At 39.3% G+C, this 19,122-nt stretch overlaps 1 protein-coding gene across 1 annotated transcript; it reads right to left on the bottom strand.

Moving 5' to 3' along the window:
- Nucleotides 1–1,031: 1,031 nt before the first annotated feature.
- LOC131627283 (uncharacterized) lies at nucleotides 1,032–4,784 on the bottom strand. The gene is made up of 3 exons (XM_058898123.1): nucleotides 4,356–4,784; nucleotides 2,061–3,404; nucleotides 1,032–1,169 (listed from the first exon to the last, which is right to left on the bottom strand). The coding sequence occupies exons 1-3, from the start codon at nucleotides 4,782–4,784 to the stop codon at nucleotides 1,032–1,034; spliced, it is 1,911 nt and encodes a 636-aa protein (XP_058754106.1).
- Between the last annotated feature and the right edge of the window lie 14,338 nt (nucleotides 4,785–19,122).

Below are 19,122 nucleotides of genomic sequence, written 5' to 3'. Positions count from 1 at the left end.
TATTTCAAAGGATCCATCCTCGATATTAACCATGTGGAATGGTTCAGCATATATTGCCTTAGACGTTTGGAGGCCCATGCTAGGGCGCAACATGTCTTTTCCAACGGTGAATATCGGGACTCGCAATCGGTGAATTTCTTGCTAAGATAGTAAATAGCGTGTTCTTTCCTCCCGGTTTCGTCCTGCTGCCCCAGTACGCATCCCATGGACCTGTCGAGGACAGTGAGGTACATGATCAATGGCCTTCCCGACACCGGGGGTACGAGTATTGGTGGTTCTTGTAAGTAACGTTTTATGGTTTCGAAAGCTACTTGACAATCGTCATTCCATTTGATTGGTTGATCTTTTCTCAGTAGCTTGAATATGGGCTCACACGTAGCAGTTAAGTGAGATGAACCTTGAGATATAGTTCAGGCGCCCTAAGAAACCACGAACCTCTTTTTCTGTCCTCGGGACGGGCATTTCTTGTATGGCTTTTACTTTGTCAGGATCTACCTCTATGCCTCGTTGGCTCACTATGAATCCCAGCAACTTTCCCGACCTCACGCCAAATGTACACTTGTTCGGGTTCAACCTTAGTTTGAACTTCTTCAAGCGTTCAAACAACTTTTGCAAGTGTGTGAGATGCTCCTCTTCAGTATAGGACTTAGCGATCATGTCATCTACATATACCTCAACTTCCTTGTGTATCATATCATGGAACAGTGTGACCATAGCTCGCTGATATGTTGCCCCAGCGTTTCGCAATCCAAAAGGCATCACCTTGTAACAGAAGGTACCCCAGGAGGTCATGAAGGTGGTTTTTTCCATGTCTTCGGGAGCCATTTTAATCTGATTATACCCTGAGAATCCGTCCATGAATGAAAACACTGAAGCTTGCGCGGTGTTATCCACTAGTATGTCTATGTGCGGCAGTGGGAAGTCGTCCTTTGGACTTGCCTTATTTAGATCTCTGTAATCAACACACATGCGTACCTTTCCATCTTTCTTAGGTACTGGCACTATATTGGCGATCCATGGCGGATATTCAACTACGGCGAGGAAACCTGCGTCAAACTGCTTGAGTACCTCTTCTCGGATTTTGCTATCCATGTCAGGCCGAACTCTTCTGCGTTTTTGTCTGACAGGTGTACAACCCTCTTTGAGTGGTAGCCTATGCACGACGATGTCTGTATCCAGCCCAGGCATGTCACGGTATGACCAAGCGAATATTTCCACATAGTCATGGAGGAGTTTGACCAGTGTTGCTTTTATGCCCACGTTCAGTGTTGCCCCAATCTTGATTTCCTTGGGTTCTTTGTCGGTGCCCAAGTTTATGATTTCGATTGCTTCTTGAGGAGGGAGCATGCTTTTGGATTCTCTGTCCATTAGCCTTGACAATTCTTCTGGAAGTTCATCGTCTTCCTCATCCCCTTCCTCAGACTGATCAGCGAGAGCCTCGAATTTATATTGAGTTTCAGCAGTATTATTATCGGTGATGTTAGAAGGTGATCTGCACAAGTTTATGTTTTTATTTTTTTAGTATGCAATTATGATTGTGCTTTGGTTTTATGCAAGAATGTTATTTGTCATTTCGAGAAAGTGAATGCAAGAACGAGACAAAGTTTTCGATACCAAATGCAAACGACAATTTTATTCATAAACTTAACTTTGAAAGTAAATGGGGCCCTTACAAACCAACTCTATGCTTCGGGCGAGGCATGAGCGACATTGTTTTTTTTTTTAATAATTGAAAGGGAAATAAAACACACGACAAAAACAAATTACTTTGAAACGTAAACTATCTCCGGTATCTCCAAGCTTGTCCAATTTTGAAGTTGTTCTCCTGGCCTAATCATCCGGATGAAATTGGACGTTCCCTCCATACTAGATATCATGGATACATGCTCATATCCACCTGTGACAAAAGTCTGTGCGATCGGAGGGAATCGTTGTTCTTCCTTTGCAGCCTTCTTTGTTGATTGGCATCCTAACCCCAGACGATCTTTCTTCTCTTGCACTTCTGGAATTTTGCCCCAGCCTTCCATCTTTGTGTCTTGCAGGTCTCTCCAGGATGTTACCGCCCTTCGCGTTTTCTCAATTGGCAGTGTGACAGCAGTGGCAATCTCTAGTGCTTGGAACGAAGTCTCTAATGCTTTTTCCCCAGCCTCAATGTATCGGTATGAGTCTAGATTGCTGACAAATATGTCCTCCTCCCCACTGACGGTTACTATAGAGTTTCCATCCACAAATTTCACCTTTTGATGCAGGGTAGAGGTAACTGCCCCAACAACATGGATCCAAGGGCGTCCCAATAAACATGTATAGGCAGGCTCAATCTCCATCACTTGGAAATTGATGCAGAAAGTGTGAGGGCCTATTACCACAGGGAGGTCCACCTCTCCAAACACCGGGCTTTGCGACCCATCAAAGGCTTTGACCACCAGACGGCTTGGTCTTATTACCAGTCCTTCCAAATCTATCTTGTCTAAGGTGGCCTTTGGCATCACATTTAATGACGACCCTGTGTCAACCAGCACTCTAGACAGATGAGCTTTCCCACATTGTATGGAGATATGCAGGGCTTTGTTATGCTCTTTCCCTTGTGAGGGCAACTCGTGTTCACTGAAGCTTAAGCATGCCCCAGCAGTAAGATTAGCCACCATTCCATCAAATTGATTTACAGTGATGTCTTTGGTTACATGGGCAGCACTCAAGATCTTCATCAGGGTGTCTCGATGTTTTTCTGAATGAATTAACAGCGAGAGGAGTGATATCCTGGATGGAGTTTGGTGCAACTGATCCACTACCTTATAATCACTTTTCTTGATTAATGCCAAGAATTCTTCGGCATCTTTGTTAGTGATCTCCTTGTCTATGGGTGTGCTTCTTTCAGTAGGGACCACAGTATCTTGATCATTTGCTTGTGCTGAATTCTCCCTTGATTTTGCAGTATTGAATATGCGACCGCTACGAGTCATACCCCCAGGCCCGACGATGTTTGTCACATCGGTACTAGCATTAGACTCATATTCCCACGGGACTGCTTTCATCTTGTCCACAGGGTATGGATCCCTGACTGGGATAATCCTAGTGTGTACTTGTGCGGGTATCAGCAGTGTGGCTTTGGCGCAAGGGATGATCAATGTCTTCCTTGCCCCTTGCCTTGGTATCATTAACGGTTCATTCCTGTCCAGCATGGCCACATACTCTTCCTCAGGATATTCTTTAAACTGAACTACCCCTTGATTCACGAGTCTTTGCAAGGTTGTCTTAAAGGCTTCGTTATGTTCGAGGACGAACCCCTTTGCAAGTAGACACCTCTTAAGGGCATCTATGGGGGAGCTCCGTTGTTGAACAAACTCTTGCTCGGTGACTACCTCTATTGCATTGACTGCGCCATCATGGCGGGGCATAGGGTTTGTCTTCACATTAGGTTTGTCAAAAGCAATTGCTCCTGACTCTATCAGGTCCTGAACCTTGTGCCTAAAGGCCCAACATTTTTCCAATGTATGCCCCGGAGAATTGGCGTGAAATTCACACCTCTCATTAGCTTTGAAGTTGGGCATAGTCTTTCCGGGAATCGGAGGTGGCATAGGCCTGAGTTCCACTAACTGCTCATTTAATAGATACTTCAGTATCTCACTTTTAGAAGTGGGCAAAGGGTCGAACTTCCTCGGAGGGCCTTCGAATCTTGGTTGAGGTGGGTATGTCATAGGAGGTCTAAACTCTTGGTGCACTACTGCATTGGTCTCCCCTTCCTTCTTTTTAGCGAAGGTTGAGGTGGGCCTCTTAGAGTGATAAGAGGTAGATGAGGCTCCTTGTATCTTCCCATCCTTGATTCCGTCCTCAATTCTTTCTCCGATAACCACTAGATCTGAAAATCCCGAGGATACGCTTCCAATCATTTTATCGTAATATGGTCCTTGCAGAGTTCTCATAAACATGTCAACCAGCTCTTTTTCCAATAGTGGGGGTTGGACTCGAGACGCCAGTTCTCGCCATCTTTGGGCGTATTCCTTGAATGACTCTTCCTTTTTCTGGGACAAGTTCTGCAGTTGCATCCGATTGGGTGCCATGTCCAGATTGTACTTGTACTGCTTTAGGAATGTATTAGCAAGGTCGTTCCAGCTTCGGATATGTGTCTTTTCTAACTGCATATACCATTCAACAGATGCCCCACTCAGGCTGTCTTGGAAGAAATGCATCATTAGCTTTTGATCACTGGCGTAAGCAGCCATCTTCCTGACATACATGCGCAGATGACTTCTAGGACATGTGAGTCCCTTGTATTTCTCAAAGTTGGGTATCTTGAACTTATGAGGAATAGTCAGATCCGGCACCAAGCTCATTTCGTAGGTATCCACATCAAAGACATCGTATCCTTCTACTGCCTTCAGCCTTTCTTCCAGCGCCTTGATTTGTCCGTTATTTCTAGCGCTCTCTTCAGAATCAGCTTGGGTTTGCTTATGTTGGTACTCCTGATTCGGCTCGTCTACCTCCCCATATTGTAAATCCACATAATCCTCATCCTTAGGTGGATTGTTAGCAGGGATACGAACAGTGCGAGGCGCCCCCTCTTTCTGAGTAGCGGGAATGAATCCTTCATGGGAGGCTTCTCCCTCTTCATGGGTTTTGGTAACCCTCTTTGATGAGTGGGTGTTTGACTTATGAGGGTCAAAGCCTCGAACATATCCTAACAGTGGATTGCCATCGTTTGGCGTCTCCTCATACCGATTCCGAGCTTCCCTCGCTCTTTCCTGCTCATCCTTAATGTCCTTCATGAAGCTCAACATTTGAGCCATTCCTCCCTTAATCTCATCCACAGTACCTTTCAGCTGGGTTACTTCTTCGCGAAGGGCGGCTTGGTTCTGCTCTAGTTGTTCCATCGCTTTCTTCTTCTGAGCTCGAGTTTGGTACACAGGAATGGTTGTTGGATTATATTTTCCAATGGTGTGACTGGAGATAAAGATAGTTTTTTTTTTTAATGCTTTGTAATTAAATATGACATGCATGATATGAATGTTATGCTTATGCTATGCTCGTGTCTTATCCACATTATTATAGTAAATATACATTTTCTCTTTTTTTATTCTTTTCTTTCTTTTTTTTTTTGCATATATTTATTTGGTGAATATTATAGGAACAATAAGTAAATGCGAAAATAACCACACTTTATTAATTGAAAGGAAATACCACTTCATTGTTGGTTTACAAAAGAGGAAGGGAAACTGAAATTAAAAATACTCAAAATAAATTAAATTAAAAGTACTTGAAATAAAAGCAACAAGGAAATATCATAAAGCTAAGAACGCCTTTGGATGTCTTCTTTGAACTTGTCCACCATGCTCCTACAAAGCTCCATAAACGCTTTGACGACTTTAGGAAGGATGATGGGAGAGGATTCTGCTCTTTCCAAACTTTTTGGAATATCCAGGATTAGATCATTACACAAGAAGACTAGCTTATCATAATCATCGCGACATTTCTCATAGTCTTCAAGCATCTTAGGAACCATGCTCACATGCTCGTAAGCTGTAGAAATGATTGTGTATTGTCTTTTCTAATAGTCTCTTTCGTTCAAGGCTGCCTCGTGTATCTCTTTTTCTCTCATGAACACTTCCCGAAGTGATACCATAGCTTGAAATGCTCTTTCGTACTCACCAGTGCGCTGTAAAAGTTCTTCTTCCGTGGTTAATCTTCTTGCGCGCTCTTGTTGTTCAGAATTGCGAGCTTCTTGAAGATCATATTTGAGGTTCCTTATTTCCTCTTCTTGATCCTTAGTTCTATCAGTTAATTCAAAGACTACAGCTTCTAGATTTTTCTCGGATTCTGCTTTGTCATGGGAAGCCTTCTCATAACGCCTTCTCCACCTTGCAATTTCCGCATTAGCTCGCTCCAACCTCTCATCATGAGCCTCTAAATTAAAATTAGCGCTTAAATACCCTTCAGTTGCACGCTTCCTTTTATTCCTTTGTCTATCATTCTCTTCCTTCATTACTTGAAGTTCTTGGTTCTTATCCTTAAGGTCGAAGCGTAGTTGGCTCCTTTCGTTGGTAAGTTGATGCAAATCAAGTTCTAACTTCTCTTTTTCTTTTCGGGACGCCTCTAGGGCAGCCTTGATCCCTTCTATCTCTTCGATGGATAGAGGAACAAGATCAGGAGAATCAGGCTTGTATGCGGGATCCACAACAAAAGGAAGCAAAATCTTCCCAACTCTTTCTTGAACCCATGCGGTGTAAGGTGCTTTTGCAATTGCATTCTTTGGCCCAAAATATTTTCTTTGGACCTGACTCCAAGCTTGAATTACTCTTTTCAATGTTCTTGGTGCACCTTTCCCATTATCATGCAAGATCAATTCTTCTATTTGTTGTTCGGAAGGTTCACTATCCATAGAATGTCCTAATTGACGCAATGCTAAAACAGGGTTATAATTAATGCAACCAAGAGTCCCCATTAATGGCACATTGTCGAAATCTCCACATTTGTAAATGATCCTATCAGATTTTAATTTCTTTGCATACCATAAGATAGAATCTGCTTTAAGAGCCCTTAGCTTTTGAGACCACTCGTTCCTAGCAAGCTCTTTGATAAAGCAACTAGATTTGTAGAGATGAGAAGTCAACCAAGAATATAGCCAGTGGACACAACAAAATAGCATTCCTTTCTTCTTTTCGTACTTCATATGAATAGCATAGTAAATATTAGCGAGGATAGTTGGCGTAGGATCTTTTCCATAAACCTTAAAGGAGGAGAAAGCATGAATAGCGGCGGGATCAACATAATCAACATTTTTTGGCAATAAAACAACTCCAAAAATCAAAAGAGCTAGTAAATGTCCACAAATGTCCCATTGTTTCTTTTGAGCATACATTAAAGCTTGATTTTCTAAGTAAGATCTTTTGATCCCATGCACATCCCCATCAGTTTTGTAATTAGTCTTCAATTCCGTAGCAGATAACCCCAAAGCTTTTGCCAAATCTGAAAAGTCAACTTCTTTACCCACACCAGTATAGAATTCTTTTTTAATTTTTGAGAACCCCAACGTAGCATCCATCTCTTCCAAAGTTGGAGCCAACTGAAAGTCTTGAAAAGTGAAGCACCTAAGCGGAGGGTCATAAAATTGAACCAAAGCAGTAATTGCTTCTTCTTGTACTCTCACCCTTAGCAAGTCCAAAATGTTCCCATAGCGGATTACAAATCTATCCAAAGCACTTGATGGTAATTTTTCCTTGATTATTTTCAGCTTCTTGATATCCGGAGTGGAAACAGAAAAGTGAACAATGGTCATCTTGGTACTCATCCTTCCTACACATTCACCAAATAGAATATATTTTTACATTTATATTACATATTTTTTTATTTACTATTTTTTTGTGGATAAAACATGATGAGAATGCAAATGAGAGATGATGCATGCAAACACACAACAAAGAAAAGAAAATCATAGCAACAAAAAAAATATATAAAACAAATCAAACATATATAACACAATATTTCAAGAAACCCAAGTTCATAGGTTCGACGTAGGGGGCTCTAGGGAGCCAACCTTTTATGGGGGGTTCTAGAAGGTCTCATGGGGTCATTCGTAGCCTCCGAGACTCTTTGTCTCTTCGGATTTTAAAACGACTCATTTTATCCATGAGGTTCGAATTTTTGGGGTAGGTTCTCGGAGAGATCAGTCAAGTATCCAGTCCAGCCCTCAACAAAGTCAAGCCTCGTTTTGGACCTTTCCGAACACTCAACCCACTCCGAGTGGAGTTATCAGTGAGATTCGTAGGAGATTCGTACTCCCCTATTGATCTCAAAGTTAACTCCCACACTTAGGGTTTAACATAGTATAAAACAGCAATGCATATAATAATTAAACATTTCAAGGCAGAACAAATAAACAAAAAACAAAAACAAATAAAAAACATTAATATTTATTAAAAGATGAACCTCCCCCCAAACCCTAAAAATGGCAAATTTGCCAAACCCTAAAATGCGCACAAACCCTAAACCATAAACCCAGAGCCATAAACCTAAACCCACTCAAGCCTTAGGAGCATAATAATTCACTAAAAGTGTTGTCCCCAGCAGAGTCGCCAGCTGTAGCAACATGCCTAAAAATTTCAGCTTTCGAGTCGCCACCTATTCTGAAGGGCGAATAGGAAACCCTAAGCAGATAAGAGATTGAGGGTAAGTTATTATAATCAGGCTTAGGGAAGGTGTTAGGCACCCTCAGCCCTTTCCTAAAGGCTAATGTTCAAAGATCAGGGTTGCATGGCAAGATTTGTAAAGAAATGTGGCAAATAGAATTTTAATGACATGATTGAGATTTTGAAGAGGGGGACTCGCCTTGTTGCCAAGTGCCTACGTACCTCCTTAGGGAGGATCAGAGTCGACGTAGTTCGGGAAGGGTTGTACGCCATTTAGAGTTTGAATGTGATTTGATATGGTTTTTTAGAGGCTTTTTAGTTAGCCTATCGCAGTTTGTTTTGTCTTTGTAATTTTGAATGGATTTGAGAATGATTTGAAGGCGTAGGCGTACAACCCTGATTTGGTACTATTAACCGCGATAATCGATTGATTCAATTACCATAATTAAAAGATTTGAAATTTGCATCACCACCAATTTTAATCGATTGGTTCGATTATTACTAATGATGAATTACGGTATATTTTAATAATTTTGTGGAGTTTTATATGCATTGTTACCCCTCGTAATCGATTGATTCGATTAAAAAGAATAACAAATTAAATTGAAGGGACGACAGTTAATCATCACAACTAATAAAATAGTTGCAACCCTTTAACCAACTAATAGAAACTAAATTTTATTTTAATTAAATAACATTTTAATTACAAATATTGTTAACCATAGCGATTAATTAATTTAATCGGCACGAATAAAAAATTATAAATATTTAATATATATGTCATGTTTTTTTATTTTATTAAACATAATTTTAATATAATTATTAGTTATTAGAATTAATATTTAAATTACAAGAAATATGCAAAATAATAAAAATTATCAATATTTGTTAAGACTTTGATCCAGTGTGGTTAGCTTGGGGTGTATGTTATGGGGTTTGATCTGGATGCGTTGGATTAAAGCTGAGTGGAGAATTTATGGATGGATCATGAGGGTGCATGGTGGTGGTTAGGCCTTAGGGCGCACTGGATCTACTGGAAATTCACAGAAAAATAATATGTTGGAGGGGAGGCTCGAACCTGCGACCTCACCCTCCCATATGCGCCCTCTAACCACTCCAACTAGGTGAGTCGTTTGATTAAACCACGCGTTCAACAAAATAAGTAAGACAACGTGAACCAGAATGCAATAACGCGCGCGAATTTTAAACTCACGAATCAGGTGGCGACACGCCATCGTCTCCTACCCCAGAACTCACGAAAACCTGCGATTATGGCTACGATTTAGCTACGAAATTGTTCGTAGCAAGGACACCTGGAAAAGTAGCGATTAGCTCATGCATGCCTATACATCTTTCGCGACCCCATCATTGTTTTCGTCTCAACCATACGAATCAGATTACACCATTAATTAGCCCTAATTTAACTCCCAAAAGAAACCCCTAATTCACGAACCCTAGACCTTAGACCGGCCTCTAATGGCAATACGAGATTAGGGCATGCAAACTTCACAAAATTAATACAGAAACAACCAATGCATCAAGACAAACCAGAATATACAATCAAATCATCACGAGAATGCCTATAATATGCTAATCGAATCCAAGTTTGAAGCGACTTACTTTGACAAAATTGAGGTAATTCTGGGGGTGTTGTAGTAGTGTACCGATCCAGACACGTTCCAAATCCTTCAATGAAGCTTTTGCAACCGTTAATTCTTGTTGAAACCTCTTAAAACTCAAAAACCGAATCCAAGCTCTTTGGTGATTTTTTCGTTCTTGCAAATATGCCTCTCTCTCAATTTTTTCGTCCCCAACCCTTATGCCTTGTGTTTAGTACTTATAGACAAACATTTAGGTCAACAAAAACATCCAAAATCTTTCTTAAATCCAACCTTGCAATTTTGAACAAATTTGATTTTATTTTCCTTTAAAACCTTCTATTTTGGTCCAAATATTGTATCAATCTTTTCCATTTGATTGAGCACGAAAAGATGTCATATTTTGCCATTAATATTGATTGAAATTGGCCTATATGAATATTTTATCATAATATTTGATTTTTCATACTTAATTAAATCATAAAATGAAATAAAAAAATATTAAATCAAATAATATGCTAAATTTCGTGCCCTTTTGTTTTGGACAAGCTAATGGTTTGTGGATCAAGTTTGTACCATAAAAACATAGGCCCATTTGCAAGATTTCTCACTTTGAACCCTCCTTTTTCATATTTGGTCCTCCAAAATCACCCAACTTTGATCAAGCATATCTCACTCAATTTTTAAGCTATGAGGGAGTTCTAATACTTTTTGGAAACCTCAAAGTGTCCTTTACAAGCCACTTTGGAACATATTTCTCATTTGGAGCTTTTATCTTGATCATATTTTCTTTAACAAAAAACTGCTTTTGAAGGATGCCTGAAAATGACCTGTAATCTTTTGTACTGTACCTCTTAAATGAAGCATTTCTAGCCCTAGCTTGTGAGAGACAAAGTTGTAGAGAATCCAATTTCCTTCAAAATAGGCTTTGAGTGGGGAATTTTTGATGTTCCATGTGAAAGTTATGCCCAGTCAAAGTTGGGTTGACTTTCTCCTAAAGAAACCCTAATTTGAACCTTTTTGTATTTGTTCATCTCTGAGTTTCTTTTAATGGAATCATGATCAAGCTTTGATCAAATGATGGATATACATCCCCATACTTGTTGTGTGAGCAATGGTTTAGAAGTTTGGATCATGCCTTGACTTTGGATTTGAATCAGTTTGATTGCAGATCATGAGACTGTTTGAGCAGGTAACTTTTGGAGTGATGCTTTGACTTTTGCCATGGGGTTAAATTAGATCACTATAAACCATATACCCTTGATTAGGAGCCTTATCTCATTGATCCCTCTTAGAGGAATCTCAAACCCTAGCCTTAGAAGGCTCTTGACTAGGAATGTAGCTTGAATGGAACCCTAGTCTTTGAATCTTTGTAAGTGAAGTAGATGGGGCAAATTTTGGGGTATGACAGGTTGTCCTAGATGCTAAATGTAGTGCCATCATTCAAAGTACTTTACCAAGGAAGGAAAGATATCCAGGAAGAGTTACTTTGCCGGTTACTATTGGTGACATTCATATTGGAAGAGGTTTGGTTGACACGGGTTCAAGTATCAATTTGATTCCTTTATCCATGGTCAAGAGGTTAGGCATTGTTGATATGAAAAATACAAGAATGACACTTCAATTAGCCGATAAGTCTACAACTATGCCTTTTGGGATAGCGGAAGATTTATTGGTGAAAGTTGATAAGTTCTTTTTTCCCGTTGATTTTGTTGTCATTGATATGGAGGAAGATGTTGATACCCCATTGATACTAGGAAGACCTTTTATGAAGACGGCAAGGATGATGATAGACATTGATGATGGTTTGATGAAATTGAGGTTCCAAGATGAGGAAGTGTGTTTTGATCTCTCGGAAGCAATGAAACATCCAAATGATACAAGTGATTGTTTTAGAATTGATGCTATGGAGGAAGTTATCATGCAAGTTGAAAGTCGAGCTCATGTGTTCAATCCTCTGGAGAAAACATTAACCAAAGCTCTTGATGTTCTCAATGAAGAAGAAGAAAAAGAGATTGAAGAGTGTTTGCGAGATCTTGATGCTTTTGAAGAGATAAGTCCTTTTGAAGCAAAGATGGAGGAGTTGAAAGATGAGCCAAAGGTGGAAGAAACCAAATTAGAATTGAAGATGTTACCAGCCCATTTGAAATATGTTTTTCTTGAAGAAGGTGGTAAGAAGCCGGTGATAATTAGTGGTTCATTGTCTAAAAAGGAGGAAGAGAAATTAATTCATGTGTTGAAAGCTAACAAGGAGGCGATAGGATGGGTTCTTTCCGATCTAAAAGGAATTAGTCCGGCCTATTGTATGCATAAAATTATGATGGAGGAGGATTTTAAACCGGTGGCTCAACCTCAACGCCGGTTGAATCCTACAATGAAAGAAGTTGTAAGAAAGGAAGTGGTGAAACTATTGGAAGCCGGAATGATTTATCCTATTTCCGATAGTGCATGGGTGAGTCCAGTCCAAGTGGTACCAAAGAAAGGAGGAATGACCGTGATCACAAATGACAAGAATGAGTTGATTCCGACAAGGACCGTGACGGGTTGGAGGATGTGTATTGATTACCGAAAGCTTAACCAAGCTACTAGGAAAGATCACTTCCCTTTACCTTTTATGGACCAAATGTTGGAAAGGTTATCGGGTCAAGAGTTCTATTGTTTCTTGGATGGCTATTCTGGATACAACCAAATTTCGGTCAATCCGGAAGATCAAGAGAAAACGGCGTTCACTTGTCCTTTTGGAATTTTTGCTTATAGGCGAATGCCGTTTGGATTGTGTAATGCACCGGCCACTTTCCAAAGATGTATGCAAGCTATCTTCTCGGACTTCATAGAAAAGACAATGGAAGTTTTCATGGATGACTTCTCCGTTTTTGGAGCCTCATTTGATCTTTGTTTGAAGAATTTTGATGCCGTGTTGAAAAGATGTGTTGAAACCAACTTGGTCCTCAATTGGGAAAAATGCAATTTCATGGTTACCGAAGGCATAGTTCTTGGTCACAAAGTTTCTTCCAAAGGAATTGAAGTCGATCGAGCAAAAGTGGAGGTTATTGAAAAGTTGCCACCGCCAACAAATGTCAAAGGGATTCGAAGCTTCTTAGGCCATGCGGGATTCTATAGAAGATTTATCAAGGACTTCTCAAAGATTGCAAAGCCTTTGAGCAACTTGCTCAACAAAGATAAGTCTTTTGTTTTTGATAATGCATGCCTTTTAGCTTTTAATGAATTGAAACAAAGATTGACCACCGCACCCATAATCATAGCGCCCGATTGGAAACTTGACTTTGAACTAATGTGTGACGCTAGTGATTATGCGGTAGGAGCGGTGTTGGGTCAAAGAAAATGAAAATTTTTTCATGCTATACATTATGCTAGTAAGGTTCTTAATGAAGCACAAATTAATTATGCAACAACCGAAAAAGAGCTACTAGCTATTGTATATGCATTAGAAAAATTTAGGTCCTACTTAATTGGTTCGAAAGTTGTTGTTTACACTGACCATGCAGCAATAAAGTATTTGCTTACCAAGCCGGATTCAAAGCAAAGGCTCATCAGGTGGATATTGTTGCTACAAGAATTCCACTTAGAGATTAGAGACAAGAAAGGAGCGGAAAACTTGGTGGCGGATCATTTGTCAAGGTTGGTGAATGAAGAGGTAACGAACAAAGAAGAAGAGGTTTTGGAATCATTCCCGGATGAAAAGTTGTTCATGGTGGAAGAAAGGCCGTGGTTTGCTGACATGGCTAATCACAAGGCATCGGGTTGGATGCCGGAAGATTGGAGTAAAAGTGCAACAAAGAAGTTCCTTCATGATGCCAAATTCTATGTGTGGGATGATCCATACTTGTTCAAAATTGGTGTGGATGGTGTGTTAAGGAGATGGTGTGGAGCAGGACGATGAGGAAGATTGAAGATATTCAGTGTTTACTTTTGTACTATTGTTATTTACTTTTATGTTGTTGAACTAGTAGCATAATTTCCTATTGTTTTTGTTAGTAACTACTTTTGTGCCATCCATATGAGGATGAGGTTTGTTGTACTTTGGTGGCCGTGGGTGCCACCCGAACATATTTTGTAGGCAACTTATGCCTTTGTTGATTAAGTATTTTGTTTAAGTAATGTGTGCTTGTGTGGGCAAGTTATGCCCTTGTTGTTATAATATTGTGTTTTAGTAGTAGAATAGTGTACATATATTATATGTTAAGGTGTATATAATTTTTTGTGTTTGTCTTGGAATAGAAGTGATGCTCTAAAGAAGAAAAAGTGATAAGGTGTGTCAACATCAAATACTTTGGATGGTGATGATGAGATTCTTAATGATGTTCATACCAAGGTAAGTATTTTGTTGCTTTGTAGATTATAAGGTGACTATGAACTAAGGGCTTTACACAAAGTTTTTGTCACATTGCATTTTAGAAATTTTGTTTGTGTTTGAATCAGAATTAGGACAAAACTAGATAAGTGAGTGGACTTCCATTGTGTACAAAAATAAGAGTGTTCTAGTGATTGATGTTAACTCAAATGATTCATGTTTAATCTTGCTTTGTATGAGACATTAGAGCTTAGAAGGGATCGAGGCAATTTTTTTTTGAGTAGTATGAGAAAAACCACCTTAAACAAGGCTACCCGTGAGTGTGTGATCTTTTGTAACCAATTTTGAGCCTAAATTTTTGTTTTGTCAAGTGACTCAAAGGAAAACACAATGAATTTTGATAAAGAGAAGTGATTCGCTTGACAATTTCTTTGGTAAACACTTAACCCAATAGTACTTGAACCTTGAATGGAAAGCATTGATGTCTTTATAGATGTAAATGTTTAAAGTTGGGGAGAGATGTTTCTTAAAGAGAAAGAAAAGAAAGAAAATGGTGGTGCAATGCATTCTTTGAAAAAGGAAAATCAATGAAAAAAAATTTTTTTTTGAGAAAGAATGAGCAAATGATAAAGGAAAAAAAATGTGTGAATGGTCTAAAGAAAAGGAAAGAATGCATTGTATGGTGAAAAAAACAAAAGGGTTAAATATTATTAGTGTGTACATAAATAATGCTTTCCATGATCATTCGCCCTTTTTGTTTCAATGGCCGTGTACATATAATATCACTTGTTTGGAACCCAGGCCAAGTTACAACCAAATGAAGTCCTCAGTGATCTTTGTCCCTATTGTCTCGTGTACATAGTATAGATGAATATATGAATTGTTTTGGATGTGCGTCATTACTAGTGAGTGTGATTTGTCCTTTTTACTATCATGGCAATTGTCCTTCAATTATTTTTTTGAAGTGAAACATAGGTGATTCATTCATGAACATTATCTCTTTAATGTAATTGTGTTGAAAGTTTGTGTTCAGAAAGTGGTTCATAGTCATGTTAGAATCTTGTACAAGCAAGGAAGACTTATCTTGTAGGTATGTAACTCAAGTTTGAACCATTCAATTGATGTTACTAACCTCATGTGATTCGATGATGTATGTTTTTGAGCTAGCTTTGTTCGAGGACAAACAAAGATCAAAGTTGGGGAGAGTTGTTAGAATCCCATTTGTGCATAGTTTGTATATAAGTTTTGTGGTATTTCTGAAACTCTTGTGCCAAATTTGATTACTTTTTGATATAATAGTATGTAAATAAATAACTTTATGTTTATTTTCTAAATTAAGTTAGTTTATTAACTCTTGTTATGTTTTCTTTAGGTTTTAACAATTTTTGGACAAGATGGAATGAGAAGAATGATCAAAACAAGCTTGCAATGAGGATGGAATGCAAAAAGAAGAATTTTTGTGCAAGGAGGTCCGCTCAACGGAGTCCAAGCGGACCCAAGCAGGGATGCAGCAAATTTTTCCATCAGCAAGTCCGCTCAGCGGAGCTGATGCGGACATGGGCAGAGAAGAGCAGAAAATTTACCTCCGCTCAGCGGACCTTGAAGACAAAACAGATATTTTTACCGCTCCGCTCAGCGGACCTACTTTTTCAACTTTTGTTCCTAGCCACATAAAATTGATAAAAAAAGTGGTTTTGGAGAGTTCTTATCATAACACTCACTTGAAAGAATAGTTAGGGCAAGAGAAGAAGAAAGAAACCATTTTTCTTAAGAGAAAATCAAGATTTCCAAACATCTTTCTTTGATCTTCTTAAGTTTGATGTCACTAAATCTTGGTTTGTTGCTTGTTGTTGAAGCTTCCATGGATATGGAGGGCTAAGTTTCATCTTGTGTCAAGATTAGAGGTAGTTAGTTTGTAAATATGTACTTTCTTTGATCTATTATGTATGAACTTGGTTAATGATTAATACATGGTGAATATCTTGTTATTTATGTTTCATTTGTTGTTTTGGATCATTATTGAGAGATATGTTTCAAAGCTAGATCTAAAAGATATTCATCTATCAATAAACAAACTCTAGAGATAGATTTGTGAGTTGATAATCACAAGTATCAAGCTTTTAAGATTATCATGTTGATTGTCGGCATGAGAGATAATCTGACGGTGAATATGATAATAATCACGATATTGCTTTAGAGATAAACGGTATCGAGAGGATACGTGATTGTATTAATCATGAATAGGTTCATATATATAATCATTAGAGTACATATGAAGCAAACTAATGAACACTAATCTTGACACAGTTTTACCAAACCGTTTTTAAACCCGAAGTTATTGTCTTTAATTTCTTTTCATGCTATTTATTTTTCATGATATTAAAAACATCCAAAACCTTAACTCAAAATACACTGAGCTGTAGAACGGCGATAATATCGCATCAATCCCTGAGGAGACGAAACTAAGAATACTTATCCTAAACTTTCTAACACATGTATTGGGGCATTAGGTTCACCGCTGCCCCTCCATCTACCAAGACTTTATTAATGCCAACATTTTCAATCTTAGCCCTTATGTAGAGTGGTTTCAAATGGTTTCGCATACCTTCATCAGGCCTCTCGAAGAAAGCATTCTTCTCTTCAACTGCACCATTGTTCAGCACATAGTAACACACAGGTCTGTGTTTCGCTATCTCTTCGACGTCAGCCTCTTCACAATCTTCAACTTCAGTTTCTTGATTAAACTCATGAGGGAGTACAGACACAACATTGCAGTTGAGGTTTATAGATGATACCCCAACAGAGTCAAAATCATTTGTCATTCTATCATCTTCTTTCCAAGGGCTGGAATGCATCTTTTCCTCTTCTTTCTCATTTTCAGAATCGAACAATTTGCGTTCCACGGAGGTTTGCTTGACCTTGCCCCCTGGGTTGGGACTTGGTTACTGCTAGATTCTCCGATTTCCCTCGGTTTGTATTGTCATTGAGCCTTCTTCATCCTCTGGTGTCTTCTCCATTGGGATCTGGACATAGAATTTTTTCCTTTATAGTTCTCCAACCTGTACATCTCTCGATTTGAGGTTTGGAATTTCTTCCTGTACGCAATTGCAGTTCTTCCTCCTTGGTCCCAACTTCGCCATTTGTTGGTTCTGGTACCAGCTTGCATCCATCTATCCCTGGGTATGTCTGCAAAAACTTTGAATGTGACCCTACGAGCTCTAGGATGTGGGCTGTCAGGTCTCTTCGATGGAGTCCATATATCGAAACCATACAGGTTATGACGAAGTCCCTGAGTTTCTCTACCCATATAACAATACACCCTTTCGAATGACCGTGCCTGTATTTCGTCATAGACTGCTCCACATCTGGGACATAGTGCAATTTCAGTGTTTTCCCTGTGGCATTTGACCAGGAAGCCCACCAAACTTTCTTCCATCTTTGGGTATACCTTTAGCAAAGGATTTCCTCCTCTCCATGGTTGTTCCAATCTTTCTCGCAGGGCCCTTTCGAAGTTAGCCTGAACCCTTCGATTCAGCATGATCGAACACCTTGGACACATCCATTGTTTTCCGCCAGTCTTTTCATGGAAATTCCAGAGATAATATTTCAGGGTTTCTCCTCTTGGTGGAATTTCAATATTTCCCTTTTGCCTTGTCAACCATTTTTCCAGTTCGTCAATTTCAGACAAAGGCCGTCTAACATTGACCATGTTAACAACTGCTGGAGGGGCTTCAGAAATCTGAATTTGTTGAAGTTTCACCCTGAGGTCTTCAGTGGCCTCACTGGTTTCTTCTTTCAAAACTTCATTCGTCTCTGCATTGTAGGATTCTTCAACATCAGTATTGAAGACTGTATTGTTATTTAGGCCTTCAGTAGCCTGCTTTCCAGTTGACATCATTTCTGGTTCAGCAACTTCGACTTCAGACACCTCTACCATGTTGACATCAAGTGGTTCACACAGGTTAGTGTCAGCAATGTTCAAGGGGTTTGTGTCGACCTTCATGTGGCTCTTAGCCTTATCAGCAAATTTCAAACGTCCATCTCTGATAGCATTCTGAATTAGATCCCTAAAAAGAAAACATTGTGAGGTTTTATGGCCTAAAAAACCATGATATTTACAACAACCTCTCTTATTCTGTTGTTCTAACGGAGGAATTTTAGAATTAGGAGGCACTATCATTTGGCCATCTTTCACTAGTAAATCAAATATTTCGTCACACTTAGTGACATCAAATGTATAAGTTTTCTTAGGAAATCTATCGCTCTTATCATTCTCTACTGGATTTTTTCCATTGGCAGGGGTAAGTAATTTGCAAGCATAAGGTGGTGCTTCTTTTAGTTCGGCTAGATCTACTTCGACCTCTTCTACACTGTATGAGTCTTCGACAGATTCGTTGTCAACGTCTTCTGCTTCGACGTACGCTACCCTTTCTTTCTTGTATCCCTTGTTTGCCCTAGCCTTTTCTGCTTTTAAGCGTTCGACCTGTCGAACCCTATCTGCCAACTGGGCCATATCCCTTAGATATTGAGTATCCAGTTTCTTTCTAATTGAATAATCTAAACCACCAGCAGCCATTTCGACTAGTTCATGTTCTGGGACAGTCGTGAAACATCTTGACTTTAACAAATGGAACCTGTTTAGATACTCATCTATAGGTTCTGTGAACTTCCTCTTGATGCTAGCCAATTATTTCAGACTTATCTTGGTTTGACCCATGTAGAATTGTTCATGGAATAATCTTTCCAAGTGTGCCCATGCATCTATGGAATTTGGGGGTAAGGTAGTGAACCAAACAAAAGCATTTTTTGCCAGCGAACTAGGGAAGTATTTAATCCTTAAATCCTCATTCCCTGCTAAATCTCCTGCTTCTGTCAGATACCTGGCAATATGTTCCACCGTTGATTCACTAGTGTCCCCTGAAAACTTTGTGAATTTGGGTACTTTGGTCCCTCTTGGTAATTCTGTTTGCATAATATAATCTGCTATGGGGGATGTATAATTTGGGCGTCGAAGTCCAGTACTGAGGCCATTATTGGCCATAACTCTCTCTATCATGGCAGTTAGGTTATTCTCTGTAGCCAGGTTTTCTCT

The sequence above is a fragment of the Vicia villosa genome, unplaced genomic scaffold (genome assembly GCF_029867415.1).
Source record: "Vicia villosa cultivar HV-30 ecotype Madison, WI unplaced genomic scaffold, Vvil1.0 ctg.000353F_1_1, whole genome shotgun sequence".
Taxonomy (NCBI): Eukaryota; Viridiplantae; Streptophyta; class Magnoliopsida; order Fabales; family Fabaceae; genus Vicia; species Vicia villosa.
The sequence above is the reverse complement of the archived record's forward strand: the minus strand, read 5'-3'. Positions and strand labels throughout refer to the sequence as shown.

Excerpts from the sequence above, each read along its gene's own strand:
- LOC131627283 (XM_058898123.1), bottom strand. The coding sequence starts at position 4,784 with ATGGCTCAAATGTTGAGCTTCATGAAGGACATTAAGGATGAGCAGGAA. Across the intron at positions 3,405-4,355 it reads AGGCAGTAGAAGGATACGAT|ACAAACCCTATGCCCCGCCA; the intron begins GTCTTTGATGTG and ends CCTAATGTGAAG. Across the intron at positions 1,170-2,060 it reads TTGAGAAAACGCGAAGGGCG|ACATCGTCGTGCATAGGCTA; the intron begins GTAACATCCTGG and ends GGCTGGATACAG.